The following is a 21,391-nucleotide window of genomic DNA, read 5'->3' as shown; positions in this document are numbered from 1 at the left end:
CTAAGGGCACAAATGGAGAGTAGCATCGAGTGCCTGAGAGTCCAAATGGAGAGAAGCACCGAGAGCCTGAGGGGGGAACTGCATGCGACGTCCAAAGACGTATGTGCCGAACTTGCCGCAGTGCGCCGTGTGCTCACTGAGCTCTCACAAACCCTTAGGGACATGCATGGACGTGAGCAGGCAGAGACATCATCCGTTGCAAGTTCCGTCCAGGGCAGCCCCCAACGTAGATCTGGGAGGAACCTGCGCTCCACAGGTAGGGGTGCCCCTGATACCCGCAGAGGGGGCTTGCATTAGCGACTGCCCACTGACAATGAGCATCTCTGGACACTGGTGTTTGGGGGGGAGGTAGGAGGGTGGAGGGGGGGTGTTGGGCTCACTTGGGTGGCGGGTCGATAGGGTGTTTAACATGATATCACATATGCCATAAACAATGCACGATCAACCAATGAGATGTGTGGACATTGATCTTTGTGTACGAGGCCATTATAGGCGTACAGTCCATATTGTGCATGTACCATACACACACAGTGCCACGAGTCCCGTGTCCATGTATCAGCCACCAGGCGTAAGTGCTAGAAGCATGCATCTATGAGATGCTGACGAATGTCACGGCCCTCCTGTGCCTCGCAGACTCCTTGAGGTGCTGCCACATCCCCACCCTCATCATGACCATCTTCAGGTGCTTGCAGTTCTGCGTCAGGGGGCATGGGCACATTTCTACGTACGCACATGTTGTGTAGCATGACACATGCCATCACCATCTTCGCAACCTTCACATGGCGGTACAGGAGTGCCCCGCCAGACCTGCTGAGGCACCGGAAACGAGTCTTCAGTAGGCCGAATGCCTGTTCTATGACTACACGGGTACGTGAGTGGGCATGGTTGTAGTCCTCCTCATGCTGGTCCCGTGGGTTCCGGACTGGTGTGAGGAGCCATCTCTTCAGTGGATATCCGGCATCACCTGTATGTGGACGATAAACGAATCATGTGGAATGCCATTGCTACGTACGCACCCCCCCCCTTCCTGCCAGGTCATTGCCGCATCACATACCCCACATCATCATGCATGAAATGAGACTCACCGAGTAGCCAGGATCTGTTCCCTGCATGTCGCTCCATGTAGCGTGGTATTGTAGAGTTCCTCAAGATCATAGAATCATGGGTTGATCCAGGGAATCGGGCACAACAATGTGTAATGATCCTGTTGGAGTCACACACCATTTGTACATTCAGAGAATGAAATTGTTTCCGGTTGCGGTACTGGGCCTCCATGGCATGTGGGACGACCAATTCCACATGGGTGCAGTCGATGGCACCAATGCAACCCGGTATGCCGGCAAGTGCATGGAATCCCACTTTTGTGTTCGTAATTTCCTGCTCCGAGCGTGGTAGAGAGATGTAGTCGTCTGCGTGCTTCAGGAGGGCATCGAGCACTTGCAATAGTGTCCGTGAGAACAGTGGCTGTGAAATGCCATGCAACTGTCCGACTGTGTGCTGGTAGGTGCCTGTGGCCAGGAAGTGGAGTACAGACACCACCTTCAGTAGGGGTGGGATGGCGGTTGGGCTATCTATCATGCTGACAAGGTCAGCCTGTGTCATGTCCACAATGGCGGTTATGGTGTCCCGGTCCAAACGGTAGAGGGTCTGGATCTGCTCATCAGTGAGGTTGAACGGATGTGCTCGGAGGCGTGGGATTGCGGGCTGCCTGCGTGGTGGTAGTGGCTGTGCTGGCGGCCCTTGCTGGCCCTGCCTTGCCCTCCTCCTCCTCCTGCGTCTCCTCCGTGCGGCCGGTTGTAGTTGGTGTTCGTCTTCTTCTTGAAGTTGGAGTACCTGCAGTGCTATCAGGTCTCCCAGGGCCAACATAGCTAGTCCTGCCGGTAGCATTTCGGAGTGGTTGTGGGAGGAGACTGGTTGTGCAATTTATGTGTTTTCAGGCTGTATGGCCTCCACCTGTGGTGATTCATTCCACCTGTGCAAGCTGCTCTCCCCTTTGGGCGAGCACGTCCCGCACACAACGCTGCAATTCGACGAATGGCATCTTGCTATTACAATCATGTATTTGTACCCGATGGCAGTGTAACATTGGTTGATATGTTCATTCGGCTATGGTCCCATTGTTTCACATACTATCTTTGCAGTCGCGAACAGACTTGTGAAGGGTCAGTGGAACGTAGTACTTGAGTAACGGTGGACCCTCATGCATCACTGTACCGAGGTTCAACGACGGGCGGGGCGTCCCATTTGTGAGTGAAGGCAGTTGCCATTTTCACACACAGCCGCACTAGATGGATTAATTTGTGATTTCAAGCGGCCACAGATGCCTTTTCGACGTGATGTTGCAAATGAGGAATTCGAAGGGCGGCGCTTTCGGTTTTCAGCTAGCGGCGAGGAGATGCCCACAGGTCTGACTGCAAATATAACGTTCTATTGTTCAATGTCCTTGGGACAGGGGCCATGGCGAGGATGCAATGATTGATATGAATAGTTTGGGATGCGCAATGGCGAAGTGGACGATGAGGCCGGACGTTCCCAAATACATGTTACTTCACAACACTGGAATTACGGGCTGGGGCACAGTGGATTTTGCAGGCTGCATAACGCACAGACTCAATGGAAATTTCACATGTTATGTGAGTATGGAAACAGGCGTTTTCATTATGGGATGAGGGAATGATGAATGGATGCATGGACAGATGAATTGATACAGAGTTTGCCATGTACAGGGCTTCTTGGAATCTGTCCGCCTCCCCTGCGCTATGTGATGCAGGGCTGCCATAGTGGGACCATCGTCTATCTGGCCTTGTTGAGCCCTCCCTGTCTCGACGCGCCTTCAGACACTTGTGTCTATGCACGTTACCAATCCCATCTGATGGATTCTGTTTTAACAGACGCATGCACAGGTACACTCGTTTGTGATGGTGTTTTCACCTCGATATAGATAGTTATGATTCGCAAGTGGTTTTTGGGTGGTGATGATCCTTTGGAGTGGGCTAGCATGCATATGGCTGTGGATTTGGTGTGATCATTGAAGTGAGTAATTCAAATGTAGTTCTGATGGCCATACTGTTCTTTTTCATTTCATTTGGTTGACAGGTATCTCCTCCCCTTTTGCCACTGCCATCTGTATGCCACTCCTGCAGATGGGTTTTACTCCCGACACCTGCTGCTTCGTGTTAATCAGTGGAGCAGCATTACGATCTTATGGGACGATCGCCAATGGGCCACATGCCCTTACGCAGTACTAGTGGCTCGGAGCAACATTTCGGCCTTTCAGCTGGACTAGTGCCTCCCTATTGGGACGGCCCTGCGGTTCTGTGCGCTTCCATGTTGCCTTTTCGTACGTGAATGTGGCTCTGTGTACCATGATGGAACAGGGCGTCACACAAGTAGTAGCTGGTCATTTCTTGCGGATGCAGCCCACAATGGTGAAATGTGTTTTGGAGTTCATGGCCTAATGGCTGTATGGGCTTGGTGAATTTGTTGTGCATTAAATTTCTATTCTGATATGGACCGTGTAGCGTTCTTCTTTGCAAGTGATGTGGCATATTCCTATTTGGGGAGCGATGTATTGTGAGGAGATCTGCATTGGGTTCCAGCTTCGGAGTATAGTTGCGTGGTACTGTGCTGGGCGCGTTTGCCTACGAAGCCCAGTGAGGTCAGGGATGAGGGCTGCCAATATGACTGTTTTAATGATGTCATGCTCAGGGGCGGGGGATTTGCTTTTGTGTAACAGATGCCGGTCAGCCAGGTGGATTGGTGGAATGATGTGATTTTCGGAATATTGCTGGTCACAGGTGCCTGTGTTTGCGTGCGTTTCTTGGTGGGAGACTGAGGTCATGTCCATTGGGATGGCTTCTGTATTCGTGCCATCTGTGCCCTGCAGCTCCCATTGGCCCCTCTTGAGATTCATTTGTACGTTGGCAGGCATGGATGACTAGTACATTTCACTGGTTGCATTGTGTGACTTCATTGCACCTACGGGGAGTTGTACAATGTGGCCAGGGAGCGGTGTACAGGCACTCAGTGGGGCCGTTTACGGTTGGTTCGCGATGCTGTACTTCTCACCATGGCGGAATGGTACTTTCCGCCGTGCTTGATGGCGTTAGGTGCATGTCCGCTAGGGTCAGAATTCGCGTACCGTTGCGCCATGGTGGTAATTACGGTTTGGCATGGCGCGTGCGCGCGTACTTGGTGCAGTTAGCGTTGGCGTTCACTACGGTGTCGCTAATGGCATCGTACTTTGCGGTGACGGGTCATAGTTGCACCGAGCGCTATTCGATGGCGGTATTGCATTTCCGCCATCGTTTTTCGATTTCCGCCAGGGTCGTAATGAGGCCCATAAACTATAAGCACATATAAAGGTAATCACATACATGAGAGAAAAAGGCATGTTGCGTAATGGACAGAAAACATTTTTAAGGTTTAGGCACATTGTTGAAAAGTCATTTGGAAAAGGGAAAGGTGCATTGCCCAATGGTTCTCCAACATACAGTGAATGAGCACATGGAGGTGCCTCGCACCCTTGTGTTCAGTAACATAAGAAATGATTGCAACAACTGGAAGGGCTCTTAGATGTGTCAGTGCACTATCAAAAGGAAGAGCAGATGCAGAGAGTGTATTTTGATAGAATTTGTAACAATAAGAAAGAAAGGACGTATGTCAGAAGAGGGAAATGGCAACGTGATTGAGGAAGAGAGGGAGAGAAATGATGGTAAGAAAGGAAGCAAACAGACATGGGTAAGCAAGAGTGAGATAGAGATTGAAATGAAGGTACACGAGAGTGCTACAAATAACCAAACAGTGAGAATATTGGTAACTAAGGACAGAAAGAGGGGGGGGCGTCTCCGCCAGTGCATAGCACAGAATTATTGAAATAATATGTCCAAGTGGTGCCAAACATGCACTGAGAATAAAAATACAATTATAAATTAAAATTACACAACAGTGATGGCTAATGTAATAACAAGTGACACCAGATTAGGCACGGCAAGTATTTTTATGAGTAAAGCAGAAATTAATAAGATTATAAGCACTTTTTACAGTAGCGCCATGAAATGGCCATGCACTGACACAGACATTAATGAGAGGGAGCACTCTCACTAGAACAAACACTGACGTTATATACATTATAGGGTAGGAGAGCGTGATATTTCTATACCATTATTACATTTTATTTGTAATATATTAACAGATATATTGGGGAGAGATTTGTGTAAGTGACCAGGAAGCTTGCTGCAGAGCTTAGCAGGGCACGCTGTGTTCTGGCTGGGTACCAGTTCTAGAGCTGCTGGAGGGTCCTCTACATTCAGTATCTCCCTCTGTTCCCTGGGAGATATTTAAGGGAGGGATCTCGCTTCCCTCTTGGAACTCCTAGCTTTCCTTCATTGGCAGAAGATTTAGGCAGACTGTACCTTCAGCCAGGGTGCAATGCTGAGCTCTTCTTGCTACTCCTTGCAAAGTCTTCAGATGATCTGCCCATAAGAGGGGCTCATCCCTCTGTTAAAGCCAAATAGGCCAGTGATTAGTGTAGGCTAAGCCTACCTTAATGAACCAATCCTCGGCCCCTACCAACAATCTCCTGTATGCATGAGGTCATAACCAGAGTGCTTTGCAACAGAAAAGGTAAAGGGGTGAAAACATGTAATACTAAGTCCCACCCATCCCCCTGCCTGTTGTAGATCAAAGTGTCTCTCTAGTTAATCGAGCTCTCTGTGGCTCCTGATTAAAGCGGCAGGTCTCCCTTGAAGCTGTGGTGAGAAAAGACGTTCTGTCTCCATCAAATAAAATTTCCATACCTCCTGAATGGGGTCCCATTGCAAACATCACTACTGTAAAAAGCTTTCGATACTGAGAGGCTGCACTTTGCTTCAGGTTGACACAGTGCATATAAAAGGTTGTTGGGGTTTCCTGACTCCTTTGTTAACCTCTGCAGCCAGGCCCCATGTGGGCCTGTTTTAAGTATACTATACTAGTATGTTAATTATGTTAATTGCAGCCATCATTCTGAATGGCTCAACAAAAGGACAAGGCAACTCCATGGAACCTTTGATTTTTAATTAGGCTGGCCATGGCAGGAGGAAGGTTTTGCCCTCCCCCTTCTGAGAGGACATGGTGTACTCTTGGCTGTGATATCCCAACTAAATATGATAGGGGTGACGGCGCCTGTAGGTTGTGTCCACCCAGAGTACACAGGTCTATTTGTATGTCGTGTGGTGAGCATAGGAAAATGTGTGCGGATTAGTCCTACACATTTTCCGGAGGCTGATTTCATATAAAATTTCAAAAAAGCCAGGCGAGCGCACACCCATAGTTCAGATGGTCAAATTCCTCACAGGTGGACCTGAGAATGCTCCCCCTCACACTCATCACACAAGTTCACCTTTCTTTAGCACCTTCCTGTCACTCACACAAGTTCACCTTTCTTCAGCACCTTCCTGTCACTCACACAAGTTCACCTTTCTTCAGCACCTTCCTGTCACTCACACAAGTTCATCTTTCTTTAGCACCTTCCTGTCACTCACACAAGTTCACCTTTCTTTGGCACCTTCCCGTCACATGGGGGGACCTGGGAATGCTCCCCCTCACTCACACTCATCACACGAGTTCACCTTCCTTTAGCACCTTTCTCTCACATGGGTGTACCTGGGAATGCTCCCCCTCACACTCATCACACAAGTTCACCTTTCTTTGGCACCTTCCCGTCACATGGGGGGACCTTGGAATCTTTCACTGCATTTCCATGAGTATGCACTCCTTCAGCACTCACCCATCACATCAAGCTCAGGGCACTCACCTGTCACACCCATCCAAGGAGTTCACAATCCTTTAGCACTGCGCCTCACACTGCCCTCGCAGCACTCCCCAAATGAAATGCTCCCTGCATTCCTTAAGCACCCTCTGGTCTAATCACTCTTGGAATGCTCGCATCTCAGATCTATCACTAGAGGTCACCTTCTTTGGCACACTCCTGTACTGTAAATGGGCGTACCTTGGAATGCTCACCATTCACTCCTTTTCCATGAGTCTGTGTTCCTTAAGCACCCACCTGTTACATCGCCTTCGGGGGACGCAGCTAGCACACCCCTCCCGGGGAAGAGCTGGTCCTGCACTGAGGCACTGATCTCTCTGAAAACATCACCCTCCTCTCGGTCTGCATCATACTGAGGGAGAGAAACAAAGGAACGGAGTGAGACAGAGAAGCAGGGTGATAAAGGAAAGAGTGAGACAGGAAGTGGGGTGATAAGGGGGAGAGTGAGACATGGAAGTGGGGTGATAAAGGAAAGAGTGAGACAGGAAGTGGGGTGATAAAGGAAAGACTGAGACAGGGAAGTGGGGTGATAAAGGAAAGACTGAGACGGGGAAGTGGGGTGATATAGTAAAGAGTGAGTCAGGGAAGTGGGGTGATAAGGGGGAGAGTGAGACATGGAAGTGGGGTGATAAGGGAAAGAGTAAGACAGTGAAGTGGGGTGATAGTGGAGAGAGTGAGACAGGGAAGTGGGGTGATACAGGAAAGAGTGAGATGGTGAAGTGCGGTGACACGGAAGAGGGTGAGATGGGGAAGTGGGGTGATAAGGGGAAGAGTGAGACAGGGAGTGGGGTGATAAGGGAAAGATTGAGATGGGGAAGTGGGGTGATACGTGAGAGAGTGAGATGGGGAAGTTGGGTGATAAGGGAAATAGTGAGAGAGGGAAGTGGGGTGATAAGGGAAATAGTGAGACAGGGAATTGGGGTGATAAGGGAAAGAGTGAGGCAGGGAAGTGAGATGATAAGGGAGGGAGTGAGATGGGGAAGCGAGGTGATGAGAGAAAGAGTGAGACAGGGAAGTGGGGTGATAAGGGAACAATTGAGACAGGAAGTCGGGTGATAAGGGAAAGAGTGAGATGGGGAAGTGGGGTGATAAGGGAAAGAATGAGACAGAAAGTGGTTGATAAGGGAAAGAATGAGACAGGGAAGGGGGTGATAAGGGAAAGAGTGAGACAGGAAGTGGGATGATAAGGGAGATAGTGAGATAGGGAAGCAAGATGATAAGGGAGATAGTGAGACAGGGAAGCAAGGTGATGAGGGAGAGAGTGAGACATGGAAGTGGCGTGATAAGGGAGATAGTGAGAGACGTAAGTGGGGTGATATGGGAAAGAGTGAGACAGGGAAGTGAGGTGAGACAGGAGAGAGTGAGAGGGGTAAGTGGGGTGATACGAGAGAGAGATACAGGGAAGCGAGGTGATGAGGGAGAGAGTGAGACAGGGAAGTGGGGTGATAAGGGAGAGAGTGAGACACGTAAGTGGGGTGATATGGGAAAGAGTGAGACAGGGAAGTGAGGTGAGACAGGAGAGAGTGAGAGGGGTAAGAGGGGTGATACGGGAGAGAGAGACAGGGAAGCGAGGTGATGAGAGAGAGAGTGAGACAGGGAAGTGGGGTGATAAGGGAGAGAGTGAGACAGGGAAGCGGGGTGGTAAGGGAGAGTGTGAGACAGGAAGTGGGGTGATAAGGGAGAGAGTGAGACAGGAAGTGGGGTGATAAGGGAGAGAGTGAGACAGGGAAGTGGTGTGATATGGGAAGAGTGAGAGGGGGAACTGGGGTGATAAGGGAAAGAGTGAGACAGGGAAGTGGGGTGATAAGGGAGAGAGTGAGACACGTAAGTGGGGTGATATGGGAAAGAGTGAGACAGGGAAGTGAGATGAGACAGGAGAGAGTGAGAGGGGTAAGTGGGGTGATACGGGAGAGAGAGACAGGGAAGCAAGGTGATGAGGGAGAGAGTGAGACAGGGAAGTGGGGTGATAAGGGAGAGAGTGAGACAGGGAAGTGGGGTGGTAAGGGAGAGTGTGAGACAGGAAGTGGGGTGATAAGGGAGAGAGTGAGACAGGAAGTGGGGTGATAAGGGAGAGAGTGAGACAGGGAAGTGGGGTGATACAGGTGAGAGTAAGACAGGGAAGCGAGGTGATAAGGGAGAGAGTGAGACAGGGAAGCAGGGTGATATGGGAAATAGTGAGAGAGGGAACTGGGGTGATAAGGGAAAGAGTGAGACATGGAAGTGGCGTGATAAGGGAGAGAGTGAGACAGGGAAGTGGGGTAATATGGGAAAGAGTGAGAGGGGGAACTGGGGTGATAAGGGAAAGAGTGAGACATGGAAGTGGCGTGATAAGGGAGATAGTGAGACAGGGAAGCAAGATGATATGGGAGAGAGTGAGACATGGACGTGGCATGATAAGGGAGATAGTGAGACAGGGAAGCAAGATGATATGGGAGAGAGTGAGACATGGAAGTGGCGTGATAAGGGAGATAGTGAGATAGGGAGGGAAGCAAGATGATAAGGGAAAGAGTGAGACATGGAAGTGGCGTGATAAGGGAGATAGTGAGACAGGGAAGCAAGATGATAAGGGAGAGAGTGAGACATGGAAGTGGCGTGATAAGGGAGATAGTGAGACAGGCAGGGAAGCAAGATGATAAGGGAGAGAGTGAGACATTGATGTGGCGTGATAAGGGAGATAGTGAGAAAGGGAAGCAAGATGATATGGGAGAGAGTGAGACATGGAAGTGGCGTGATAAGGGAGATAGTGAGACAGGGAGGGAAGCAAGATGATAAGGGAGAGAGTGAGACATGGAAGTGGCGTGATAAGGGAGATAGTGAGACAGGGAAGCAAGATGATAAGGGAGAGAGTGAGACATGGAAGTGACGTGATAAGGGAGATAGTGAGACAGGGAAGCAAGATGATATGGGAGAGAGTGAGACAGGAAAGTGGGGTGATAAGGGAGATAGTGAGACAGGCAGGAAAGCAAGATGATAAGGGAGAGAGTGAGACATGGAAGTGGCGTGATAAGGGAGATAGTGAGACAGGGAGGGAAGCAAGATGATAAGGGAGAGAGTGAGACATGGAAGTGGCGTGATAAGGGAGATAGTGAGACAGGGAAGCAAGATGATAAGGGAGAGAGTGAGACATGGAAGTGACGTGATAAGGGAGATAGTGAGACAGGGAAGCAAGATGATAAGGGAGAGAGTGAGACATGGAAGTGGCGTGATAAGGGAGATAGTGAGACAGGGAGGGAAGCAAGATGATAAGGGAGAGAGTGAGACAGGAAAGTGGAGTGATAAGGGAGATAGTGAGACAGGCAGGGAAGCAAGATGATAAGGGAGAGAGTGAGACATGGAAGTGGCGTGATAAGGGAGATAGTGAGACAGGGAGGGAAGCAAGATGATAAGGGAGAGAGTGAGACATGGAAGTGGCGTGATAAGGGAGATAGTGAGACAGGGAAGCAAGATGATAAGGGAGAGAGTGAGACATGGAAGTGACGTGATAAGGGAGATAGTGAGACAGGGAAGTGGGGTGATATGGGAAAGAGTGAGAGGGGGAACTGGGGTGATAAGGGATAGAGTGAGACAGGGAAGTTATGAGACAGGGCAGGCATGCCTGTGACAGGTAAAAGAGTGATTTAGACAGCGGTGAAATATGGAAGGGGTTGGACAGGTAGACGTCAATAATGAAAGTCAGAAGAGGAATAAGGTAGACATTCATGGGCTGTCCAACATGCCTTGGCGGGTGAGATACCGAATTCTAATCATGCGCATTCCATATCATGTACATTCCACATCATGCACATTCCACATCATGCACATTCCATATCATGCACATTCCACATCATGCACATTCCACATCATGCACATTCCATATCATGCACATTCCACATCATGCACATTCCACATTATGCGCATTCCACATCATGCACATTCCACATTATGCGCATTCCACATCATGCACATTCCACATTATGTGCATTCCACATCATGCACATTCCACATTATGCACATTCCACATTATGCACATTCCACATCATGCACATTCCACATCATGCACACTCCATATCATGCACATTCCACATCATGCGCATTCCACATCATGCACATTCCATATCATGCACATTCCACATCATGCACATTCCACATTATGCGCATTCCACATCATGCACATTCCACATTATGTGCATTCCACATCATGCACATTCCACATTATGCACATTCCACATTATGCACATTCCACATCATGCACATTCCACATCATGCACACTCCATATCATGCACATTCCACATCATGCACATTCCATATCATGCACACTCCATATCATGCACACTCCATTTCATGCACATTCCACATTATGCACATTGCACACTGACCACGTTCTAGATTAAGGCCATTCTTGATCGGCAATAGTCAATAATAGCTGCATGTCGTTTTATCCACACCCTGTGTGTCCCACATTCTGCTGTGGAAATACAGAGGAAGGCTCTACCGTAGAAATAGCACCATGTGTTCTAGGTGTCGGGTGCAGAGAGCAGCGAGACACACAGCTGCTGGAAATCTATGGCAGGAATTCAGGGTGCTATTCATGACACGCAGGTGCGTGCTTTGCTGTCTCTTTCTTGTGCTTTTAAGGCAGCAGAAATAAAGGGCTACTCCCAGAAGCCCCCTTGCTATGTGATCCAACCTCTTCCGGAGTTCCAAAACAATCAGGGGTTCTCTCTGTATTTATGTAGAAGCGCCTTGAAACTGTTTTTTTCTGCTGATGTGCTAGTACCTTAATACATGTATTTCTCTTCTACTTTTACTGTAGTTCTCTTTTCTGCAGCAACCGTCAATGATGCAAAGATCACTTTAAGACTAAAGAGTAGCGGAGCAAACACGCTGGCAAAGACTAAGAAGGCGGCACTGTCGAAATCACTGGAGGCTGAAATAAAGTACATGCAACATTTGAATGGGAGGGTTGACATTTTGGTGGGATAATGCTCACTTGTGTGCCACTAATGCAGTCCCAACCTTCTCTGGTAATGACTAGGCACAGCCGGCATTCAAGCTGCAGCGCTGGTTACGAAGGTCCCCCTGCCTACTAAATTAACCATCGTCTAAAGATCTCGAATGCAGTAGCCAGTCTGATCATTGCTTTAAAAGACACTGCTCAGTTTCTAGGGACTCTGCAGCGTCCGGGTGATGGATACAATCAAGTTCAAGCTGCTTGTCCCAGTGATGGATACAATCAAGTTCAAGCTGCTTGGCCTCACCTTCAAGAGTAGCTGCAGTTTGGTTGGGACCGACCTTCAAGATCTCTTCAATCTTCGAACAAACATTTCCATTATCCCAATTTAAGATCAAAGAAGGGAGACAATTCTCTATGTTCAGCTCTCCCCTTTGGAATGCCATTGGATCTCTCATATGTTTCAAGCCTTCCATCAATACCTTCAGTGTCTAACTTGTCTGCTCGTGCCCTTCCTAGGTTGCCGCTGCTTCGTCTTGCCTGCTTTTGCTCTTTCTGGGTCACTGCTGCTGTGTCTTGCTTGCTCGTGCCCTTCCTGGGTTGCCATTGCTTTGTCTTGCTTGCTCGTGCCCTTCCTGGATCACAGCTGCTTCGACTTGCTTGCTTGTGGCATTTCTGGGCAGCCTGCTCTTGCCCTTCCTGGGCCGCTGCTGCTTCAGTTTATCTGTTTGTGCCCTTCCTGGGCCGTAGCTACTTTGTCTTGCCTGCTCGTGGCCTTCCTGGGTCGCTGTTGCTTCGTCTTGCTTGCTTATGCCTTTCCTGGATTGCTGCTGCTTCGTCTTGCTTGCTTGTGTCCTTTCTGGGTTGCTGCTGCTTCGTCTTGCTTGCTTGTGCTCTTCCTGGTTCGCTTCTGCTTTGTCTTGCCTGCTCGTGCCCTTTCTGGGCCATCGCTGCTTCGTCTTGCCTGCTCATGCCCTTTCTGAGTCGTTGCTGCTTTGTCTTGCCTGCATTGTACCCTTTCTGGGCCGTTGCTGTTTCATCTTGCCTGCTCGTGCCCTTCTCGGGCTGCCGCTGCTTCGTCTTTCCTGCTTGTACCCTTACTGGGTCGCCGCTGCTTTGTCTTGCCTGCTGGTATCCTTTCTGGGCCCTTGTTGCTTCGTCTTGCCTGCTCGTGACTTTCCTGGGTCACTGCTTCTTCGTCTTGCTTGCTCGTGCCCTTCCTGGGTCACTGTTGCTTCGTCTTGCCTGCTTGTGCCCTATCTGGGCCGCTGGTGCTTCGTCTTGCCTGCTCGTGCCCTTCCGGGTCACTGTTGCTTCGTCTTTCTTGCTCATGCCCTTCCTGGGTCGCTGCTGCTTCGCCTTGCTTGCTCGTGCCCTTCCTTGGTCGCTGTTGCTTCGTCTTGCCTGCTCATGCCCTTTCTGACCTGTCGCTGTTTCGTCTTGCCTGCATCGTACCCTTTCTGGGATGTTGCTGCTTCGTCTTGCCTGCTCGTGCCCTTCCTGGGCTGCTGCGGCTTCGTCTTGCCTGCTTTTACCCTTCTTGGGTTGCCGCCACTTCGTTTTGCCTGCTCATGTCCTTTATGAGCTGTCGCTGCTTTGTCTTGCCTGCTTTTGCACTTTCTAGGCTGTCGCTGCTTCGTCTTGCCTGCTTGTGCCCTTCCTGGGTCGATGCTGCTTCATCTTGCTTGCTCGTGCCCTTCCTGGGTCGCTGTTGCTTCGTCTTGCTTGCTCGTGCCTTTCCTGGTCTGCCACTGCTTCGTCTTACCTGCATAGTACCCTTCCTGGGTCGCCGTTGGTTTGTCTTGCCTGCTCGCGCCCTTCCCGGCAGCCACTGCTTTGTCTTGCCTACATTGTACTCTTTCTGGGCCGTCGCTGCTTTGTCTTGCCTGCTCATGACCTTCCCGGGCTGCCGCTGCTTCGTCTTGCCTGCTTGTACCGTTCCTGGGTTGCCGCTGCTTTGTCTTGCCTGCTTGTGCCCTTTCTGGGCTGTTGCTGCTTTGTCTTGCCTGCTCGTGCCCTTTCTGGGCCGTCGCTGCATCATCTTGCCTGCTTGTGCCCTTTCTTGGCCATCGCTGCTTCGTCTTTCCAGCTTGTTCCATTCCTGGGCTGTCGCTACTCCGTCTTGCCTGCTTGTGTCGACCCTGGGCCGCCACTGCTTTGTCTTGCCTGTTCGTACCCTACCTGGGTCGCTGTTGCTTCGGCTTGCATGCTCGTGCCCTTTCTGGGACGTCGCTGTTTCGTCTTGTATGCTTGTACCCTGCCTGGGCCACCACTTCTTCATCTTGCCTGTGCTTGTGCCCTGCCTGGGCCGCCGCTGCTTCGTCTTGCCTACTCGTGCCCTGCCTTGGCTGCCGCTGCTTCATCTTGCCTGCTCGTGCCCTGCCTGGGCTTCCCCTGCTTCATCATGCCTGCTTGTGCCCTGCATGGGCTGCCGCTGCTTTGTCTTGCCTGCTCGTGCCCTGCCTGGGCCGCAGCTGCTTCGCCTTGCCTGCTCGTTCCCGTCCTGAACAGCTGCTGCTTCGTTTTGCCTGCTCATGCCCTGCCTGGGCTGCCGCTGCTTTGTCTTGCCTTCTCGTGCCTTTCCTGGGCTGCCGCTGCTTCGTCTTGCCTGCTTGTGCCCTGCCTGGACCACCACTGCTTCATCTTGCCTGCTCGGGCCCTGACTGGGCAGCTGCTGTTTCGTCTTGCCTGCTTGTGCCCTTCCTGTGCAGCCGCTGCTTCGTCTTGCCTGCTCGTGCCCTGCCTGCGCTGCTGCTTCATATTACCTGCTTGTGCCCTGCACGGTCCACTGCTGCCTTATCTTGCCTGCTCATGCCCTGCCTGTGCTGCTGCTGCTTCGTCTTTCTTCCTGCTCTTTGTTTGTTCACTGTTTCTACCACTTTACCACTCCTTGTTGTAAGAGCTCTTTCATGTGACCCCTGTTTACTGGAGCCAAAAGGTATTGCATTCAGTTTGTGGGTAACATAAAAATAAACATAAGCTACGTCCTTTTGGCTTGGTCCAACTACCGGCTTTGATATGTCCCTGGAAGCGTAGCTGCTTAAGTTCCAGGTCCAGACATGGTCGCTTGTGTAGAGAAGGAGCCCAGTACCCCCACCTCAAGCATCTCGCCCATATTGCCTATATGTTGGGAACCAGAGTCTGAAACATGTGCAGTACCAGTGAAAATCCCGATACCAGGGAGAATCCTGGAAGCAAGGTTCCCATTGAGAAAGCCATACCTAAATAGAAGACAGCATGATGGCCATTTGAATGAACAGAAGAAGCATGAAAAGAGAGCAAAAGAGCAGATTGGTGACATCATGCAAAGTAAAACTGACGCACCTAAAAGAGATGCAGAGACACAAAAGTGAACATAGTCTATAAGGCATCAAGAAAGTATTAAAGATAAGAGACATCTCAGGCTCGAAATGATGAAACGTATGATACAGAAACGATGAAGATATGAAGTCATTTTACACGTGTACAGATGCAAAGAAACCCAAGCAGACGAAGTATTCTTGAGGCTAGCTATGTAGTGAATAGATTGCGGCGAGCGCCAACGTATACATATATAGGAGTAAGTAAAGAATGGATGTTTCCACTACATGTTATAGCAGAGCTGGACCAGAGAAGGAAGGCCTTTTCCAGTGTGTCACAGTTGAAAAAACAATTGAATTACAGGAGTGAATCTCAGAAGGGCGACGCTGTATCAGCCCCAAGAAGCCAAGGTCTTATCAGACTGGGACCAGCAGACATTAGTTTCAAATGTGTGAAATAATGAAACTCCTGTTCAGAAGGCATGGATGAAAACAAGGAAGACGTCAGAGGTTTATTAAATAGTAGTATTTTCAATGCAGAAGAACTCAAATTTGTGGTCTTCAGTCACGTGGATGGATGGAACTGGACAAACATGACGAACCAAACCTTCGCAAAGGGGCAGAGCATGCCTCTACTCCCCTGAATTCTCCAGAGCAAGGAAGATTTTGAAAGCCAAGTTCAAAGCCTTAATTGACGTGCAGACCACTGAGGTGATGATGGATGATATGCTAATTGGTGTGAAGCTATGGTTATGACCAGCTCACCAGCACCTGGATGTCAGCCTGCGTGCTGTTAACAGGGGTTTCAGGTACTGACGGATGCAAGAGTGCCAACCAAATGTATAGGGTCAAGTAATTAAGAGCCCTATAGTTTGTATAACCAATGGGAGGTCGTGTATTTAGTGATGTTCATAGTGACCTGTTTGAAGGGTGGGCTTAGTAGTCCCACCTGATGTTGAAGAACCTGTCACTTTTTAGACAAGTATGGAACGTATACTTAGGTGTTCCCCTTAAGCCTATAACATTTACACTAGGTTTTTGTAGTTTGCCACGTAGGATGGGGTCAGCAAATACGTAGGTTAACATCATCAATGACGAGTTATTGTTCAGGGGACCACTCCGGTGGTGATGTACAAATATCCTTAAACATTAGCATTAACATTAACATATAAAGAATGTTTTTAATGAAATGCATTGCGAGACCATGCTATGAGACATCCGTTGATGTCCGTTGTACTCCGTTTTAGAAAATGTATATTAAAACAGTCAACTTCGCCAACTTCCTGAGTCGTTCTGATTATTGATGTTTGTGTATATTCTGCATCCTTATCCATCTCAAAGTATTGCTGCCTCGTCTTAAAGAGCTGGGTTGGCTGTCCCGGTTCACGTGGTAGCAGAGAGATGATGGTTAAAGAACCGTCGACCTACTAAGCTCTGGGGTCTCTGCAATATCGGAGGTCCTCTGGCATTCGGCTGAAAGCACGTGAAGCTCCTGTAGCTAGCGGATATTAGTTTAAAATAAGTCTTGCAATCATAGGTGAGATGGGTCCCTTGTTTTCAGGCAAAATCCTCCTCCCGATTTCTACAGGAAGCTGAGCGGACGGAAAGTTGAAGAGGCTGATTGAAGAGGCGTCTATCCTGAGAGTCGGAAGTTGAAAAAGCTAACAGTGAGTAAAACTGAGTGAGGTGGCAAAATTGTGAATGGGCAGTGGAGAAAGTGATACAGGGAAACGAGTAACGGAGAGAGGTTGGGGTCAACAATTCAAGACGATGACGGTTGAGTTATTAAGTAATTGACTTGAGGAGAGGAGCCAAGCAATTGAGAAACTGTGAGATGAGAAATGTCACAGTAGAGTAAGCCCAGTGTCCTGCCTCATAGCACATATCAGAAGGACTTGTATCTAGAGTCCCATTAATGGATGACGTAGGCCACGGACATGTTTAAAGACTGTGTGAAAAGAACGATTCAAACTCTGTAGGCGTGTTTTTTAGGGGTGTCATGAAGATTGTGAGTGAAGATAAAGTCTCGAAGATCGAAGGCTGAAATATATGGGCTGGCCGAATTTGTCAGTTTGAATGTTTGTTTTATGTGTTGTATAAATGTATATGTGGTGAAAAAGTAATAGACAAATTAAGAAACATGAAAAGGAAAAACATGAGACTTGAGAGTTAATTATTTATTTGTTTAGTTAAATTGATGGTGTTTAGTGAATAAATAGAGTGAAATAAAAACGTGCTACAAAGGTTTTGGAGCTGCGATGACTGGTGCATGCTCATATTGTATTATTTTTCTGAAACGTATTTTTGAAAAAGTGCAAAGTGTAAAGTTGAGCATTGACAGTCAAGTGCGACGAGTCAAAATGGAGGATATTACTCCTCTGCAAACAGTTACCGAAGCACGCACCAATGCTTAAGCAATATAGTGCGAAATGGGTTAAGGGCACGGCACACAAGATTTTCATGCCATAGCCACAAGGGGGATCACTATCAAAAGCAGTCTTGCAACACATGACGACATATTTGCACGCAGCATACATGGGAACAAAGCTATAAAAGGCTAGCAAGCTTAGAGCTCTGGAAAATGTGCCAGGAGGAAAGAGAAGAGCAGCCTTCTGAGGATTGGATACTTAACATAAGCAAGGAGGGGGTGAGGAGCCTTCTGCTCCCCCCGATGTGCCTGAAATAAAAGGCGATAGTACAAAAGATGACAGAGTGTACACATTGAGAGAACTTAAAGCAGGGACAGGGTGCAGCAATCCGGCATATGAGTCACCTGCGTATAGCAGCGACGAAGGTGCAGAGAAGAGAGAAGGGACAAGGAGAGAAGTGACCGACCAAGTAATCCTTAGATATAGGAAGGTAAATAAAGAGATGGAAAGGAGAGAGCGATAAGGCTGACGAGGTGGCGCTCATACAGAATGAATGGATGGGGGTCAGATTTTGCTCAAACTTGATGGAAACAGCATTAAGGAAGTAAGGCAAAAAGAAGATTGAGATGAACAAGATGAAAATGATAGAGAAAGATAGGAACGATTGAAAGAAGATGGAGCAAAAAGGAAGGATAGACAGAGACCGGAACAGTTGTATCAAGACGAACAACTGAAAAAACAGGAAAGGGCAGAAGAACAGAGAAAATATGACAACCGACAGAGGGCAATCGAAGAACAAGAAAGGCTAGAAAGAAAGAAAGAAAGAGGAAGAGGAAGAACAAAAATGAAGGAATAAAAGGATACAAAGATGTAGAGATGAAGAAATACGAAGGGCAAATGAGAGAAGACAAATGAAAATAAAGGAAGAAGAAGGGGTAAGAGAAGAAGGAAAGGAAGAGAGCTTGATGATGAAATAGAACGTAAGAGAAGGCAGAGAGCATGTGACATTGAGCGTGTAGAAAAATAATTAATGGATCCTAATCCAGTAGTAGCATGGGAGGACATAGAAGAATTCTTCCCAGCACATGAACCGATGCTAGGTCCGTCTCGATCAAATCTAGAGGATGAATTTGACTTTAGAAGCATTGGGGACGCAATTGATAAAGTCTATCATGATATGAGGACTAAAAAAGAACTGAAAGGAAAGGGTAAAAATGATCGACTTGAGAGTGCACAGTTATACGACAGAGAGGGAGGCTCTTGTAGTTTCGAGCCAAAGAGTTGTTTTTAGACAGACTGACTCTGACTAGAGACCAAGAGGAGGGAAGCCATACAAGTTGGGGACAGGAAATGTCAGACAAAGACAGAGAAACCTTCTGTGGGGAGGAGGGAGATAATGCATGTGGTCCCGAAGGATGTTCTCCAATGGACAAAGAAGTTAGATGGTCAGATCTACCCAAATTGCGGGTGTCAGAGTATCTGGCTCAACTTTATCGACCTAGAGGCCGATCCCATAGTGAGAGGGGGGACTCGCCACCTTGCGTAAGCAGGTAAAGATTGCTACCAGGAAGAAGGCGGTGTGGAACCATTGTCCCTGCTATAGACAGACAGACGATGGGGGGTGAATGTGAGTTTGGAACATCACAAATCCTTTGTTAGAAAAAGGAGGATCCAGACCACAATATATACCATGGCCACAGATGGATAAGGACAATTTAAGGTGCACATTTTCGAGTTTCACTTCTGGTGCTGGAAATGGATACATGAGTTGGAAAAAATGACATGAGGAAACAAGTTAGCTATAGGAGACATTAAAGGTCTTCTAGCTGCTATCCTTGGGGAGAGAGCAGACGATGTTTGGTCGCGAACAGGATACTCGAGTGTCACTATGCAGAACACGGCTCATGATGAAGCACCATTTAATAACTGTAGAGCGGCAGCCTGGAAAGCGCTTAGAGTGCTATATCCGGATACATTCAATGTGGGAGCTATAATGGAGCTATAATGGAGCTATAATGGCAAGGTAGATGCAAGAAGGGGAGTATACATTAAAATTTTCCAAGAGCAGTGGGCTTTGGAAACGCGCGAACCATGGGGAAAATCTATACCTGTGTTTTATCATATACTATGTCAAGGGCTGCCAGACCCAGTAAAAAAGCAGCTCAAGAGGTTAGTAGGTATGGAAGCAAAACCACGCTCGGAGATACAGCTGACCATTGTGCACTATTGCAGATTATTGCAGGAGAAGAATCGAAAGAAAGATGAGGCTAGGAAAGGTGAAGAAGTGAAATTAGTGCAGAAAAAAGTGTCAAAATACACCATAGAAGGGGCGATGTTGACTAGTGGGGAAGGGTCAGGTTCACAGTAAGCAGAAGGCATGCCACAGTTTAATAACCAAAGGCAGTTTGCTCAAGGTAATAATGGATTCATACCACGGGGAAGAGGAGGCTTCTGAGGCAGTGACTTCCAGAATAATCAGGGAAATTTCCAGAATCATCAAAGTGGATTTCAAAACATACAGAATGATAATCAAGGCATTCAGGGAGGGCAAATTAGGAGACCTCCTGTATGTTGGACATGTGGAATGACAGGGCACATTGCACGTACGTGTGGAAGTCAAGGGTTCGTGCAAAATGGGCAATTCTCAAGAGGGGGGACCACATACCCACCTGCATACACTCAACAAAGTGGAGAGGGGTTCGCCCAAAATCAGACAGTGCATCAAACACAAGCGCTAAGAATGCAGCAAGGTTTACAAACGATGCAGACAACAATTAATCTGCTGCAAGGTCAGTCACAGCATTCACCCATGCAAATACAGCAGTGCACAAGCACAGGACAGTTAATGACTCCAGGGATGGGGGTGGCACTGCTGAGGGAGGGAATCCTTTTGCAGGTACAGGGATAAGCATGTAACCACAATAGGACAGCTCGCTGGGAGACTGCATGTGTTCAATTCTATCAGTGACTCCCAATACTCAAGAGGAACCGAGTGTTAACATCACTATAGGGGGCAAATCTTTTTCTTTTTTAGTAGACACGGGGGCAGCACATTCCGGTATATGAGAGGGGAAATTTACATTATCTGGGAATGCCATGAATGCTCAAGGTTTCACAGGAGCTACAAGTAGAGTTCCTTTCACTGAAAAACTGCCAGTCTCTGTAGGAGAATGCAACATGTCTGTACCATTATTATATTCGAGACAGACACCTGTTAATGACAAAATTGAACATGACGATTTAATTTACTGATGAAGGCATAGTATGTTCAATGCCAGGAATGCATTATTAAAACGTGAGTGAATTTATTATGCATTAACAGGACGAATGGCCATACGAGGAGTACTGCTAGAACGAGAGGTTTTTCACTATGGGGTATGCATTTTGTTAACATGGCTACCAGGTTTAGTGGGTAAAACAGTGAGGATACCTGATGAGTTTTTATTTAGGCCAAGGATACTTATGGATGAAGAGGGCAGATGCAGCTTTCCCTTAGAATTACAAGCAGCTATATTACGAGGGGAACTGGCTATGCTTGATGGAGTTGATTATGAAGGCAGACGATGGTGCACAGTGATTGCCATTGGGGAGGGTTACAAATTGGCTGACGTCACTGATGAGGATATGTTGAGACCATCCATCAGATGACGAAGTAGTATTTGAAATTAGTATTACTTATTGGGTGAGAGCAATAAAACGAGAGGTTCCTCAAAAGATCATGCTAAAATTGAAGCGTCCTCAGTTTTTCGATGAAGATATGGCAAAAGTGCCAGCTTCATTATGGACTACAGGCCGCTATGACGTAGGCCTATTGAAAGGAGCTGGAGAAGTTAAGATTAATCTGAAACCAGGAGCAATTTTACCTCTAGCACGACAGTATCTCATGTCTCGAGAGGTAAACAGAGGTATTTTAAAGACGATATCCGCCATGATGGAGCAAGACATTTGAGTGACATCAGAGTCACCATGTAATACGTCAGT

The 21,391-nt window shown here is 48.1% G+C and overlaps 1 protein-coding gene across 2 annotated transcripts in view; it reads right to left on the bottom strand.

The window, feature by feature from the left end:
* The window catches only part of AK1 (adenylate kinase 1), a 1,026,690-nt gene that overhangs the window by 594,796 nt on the left and 410,503 nt on the right, over window positions 1–21,391 (bottom strand). For both annotated transcript variants that reach the window (XM_069609116.1, XM_069609117.1), the window contains exon 7: window positions 7,049–7,163. In XM_069609116.1, coding sequence (XP_069465217.1) covers window positions 7,049–7,163 — 115 coding nt within the window. The remainder of the gene's footprint in view (window positions 1–7,048; window positions 7,164–21,391) is intronic.

This window comes from Ambystoma mexicanum, chromosome 8 (genome assembly GCF_040938575.1).
Source record: "Ambystoma mexicanum isolate Mex_15411 chromosome 8, UKY_AmexF1_1, whole genome shotgun sequence".
NCBI lineage: Eukaryota > Metazoa > Chordata > Amphibia > Caudata > Ambystomatidae > Ambystoma > Ambystoma mexicanum.
This window is presented reverse-complemented; position numbering and strand designations above follow the sequence as displayed.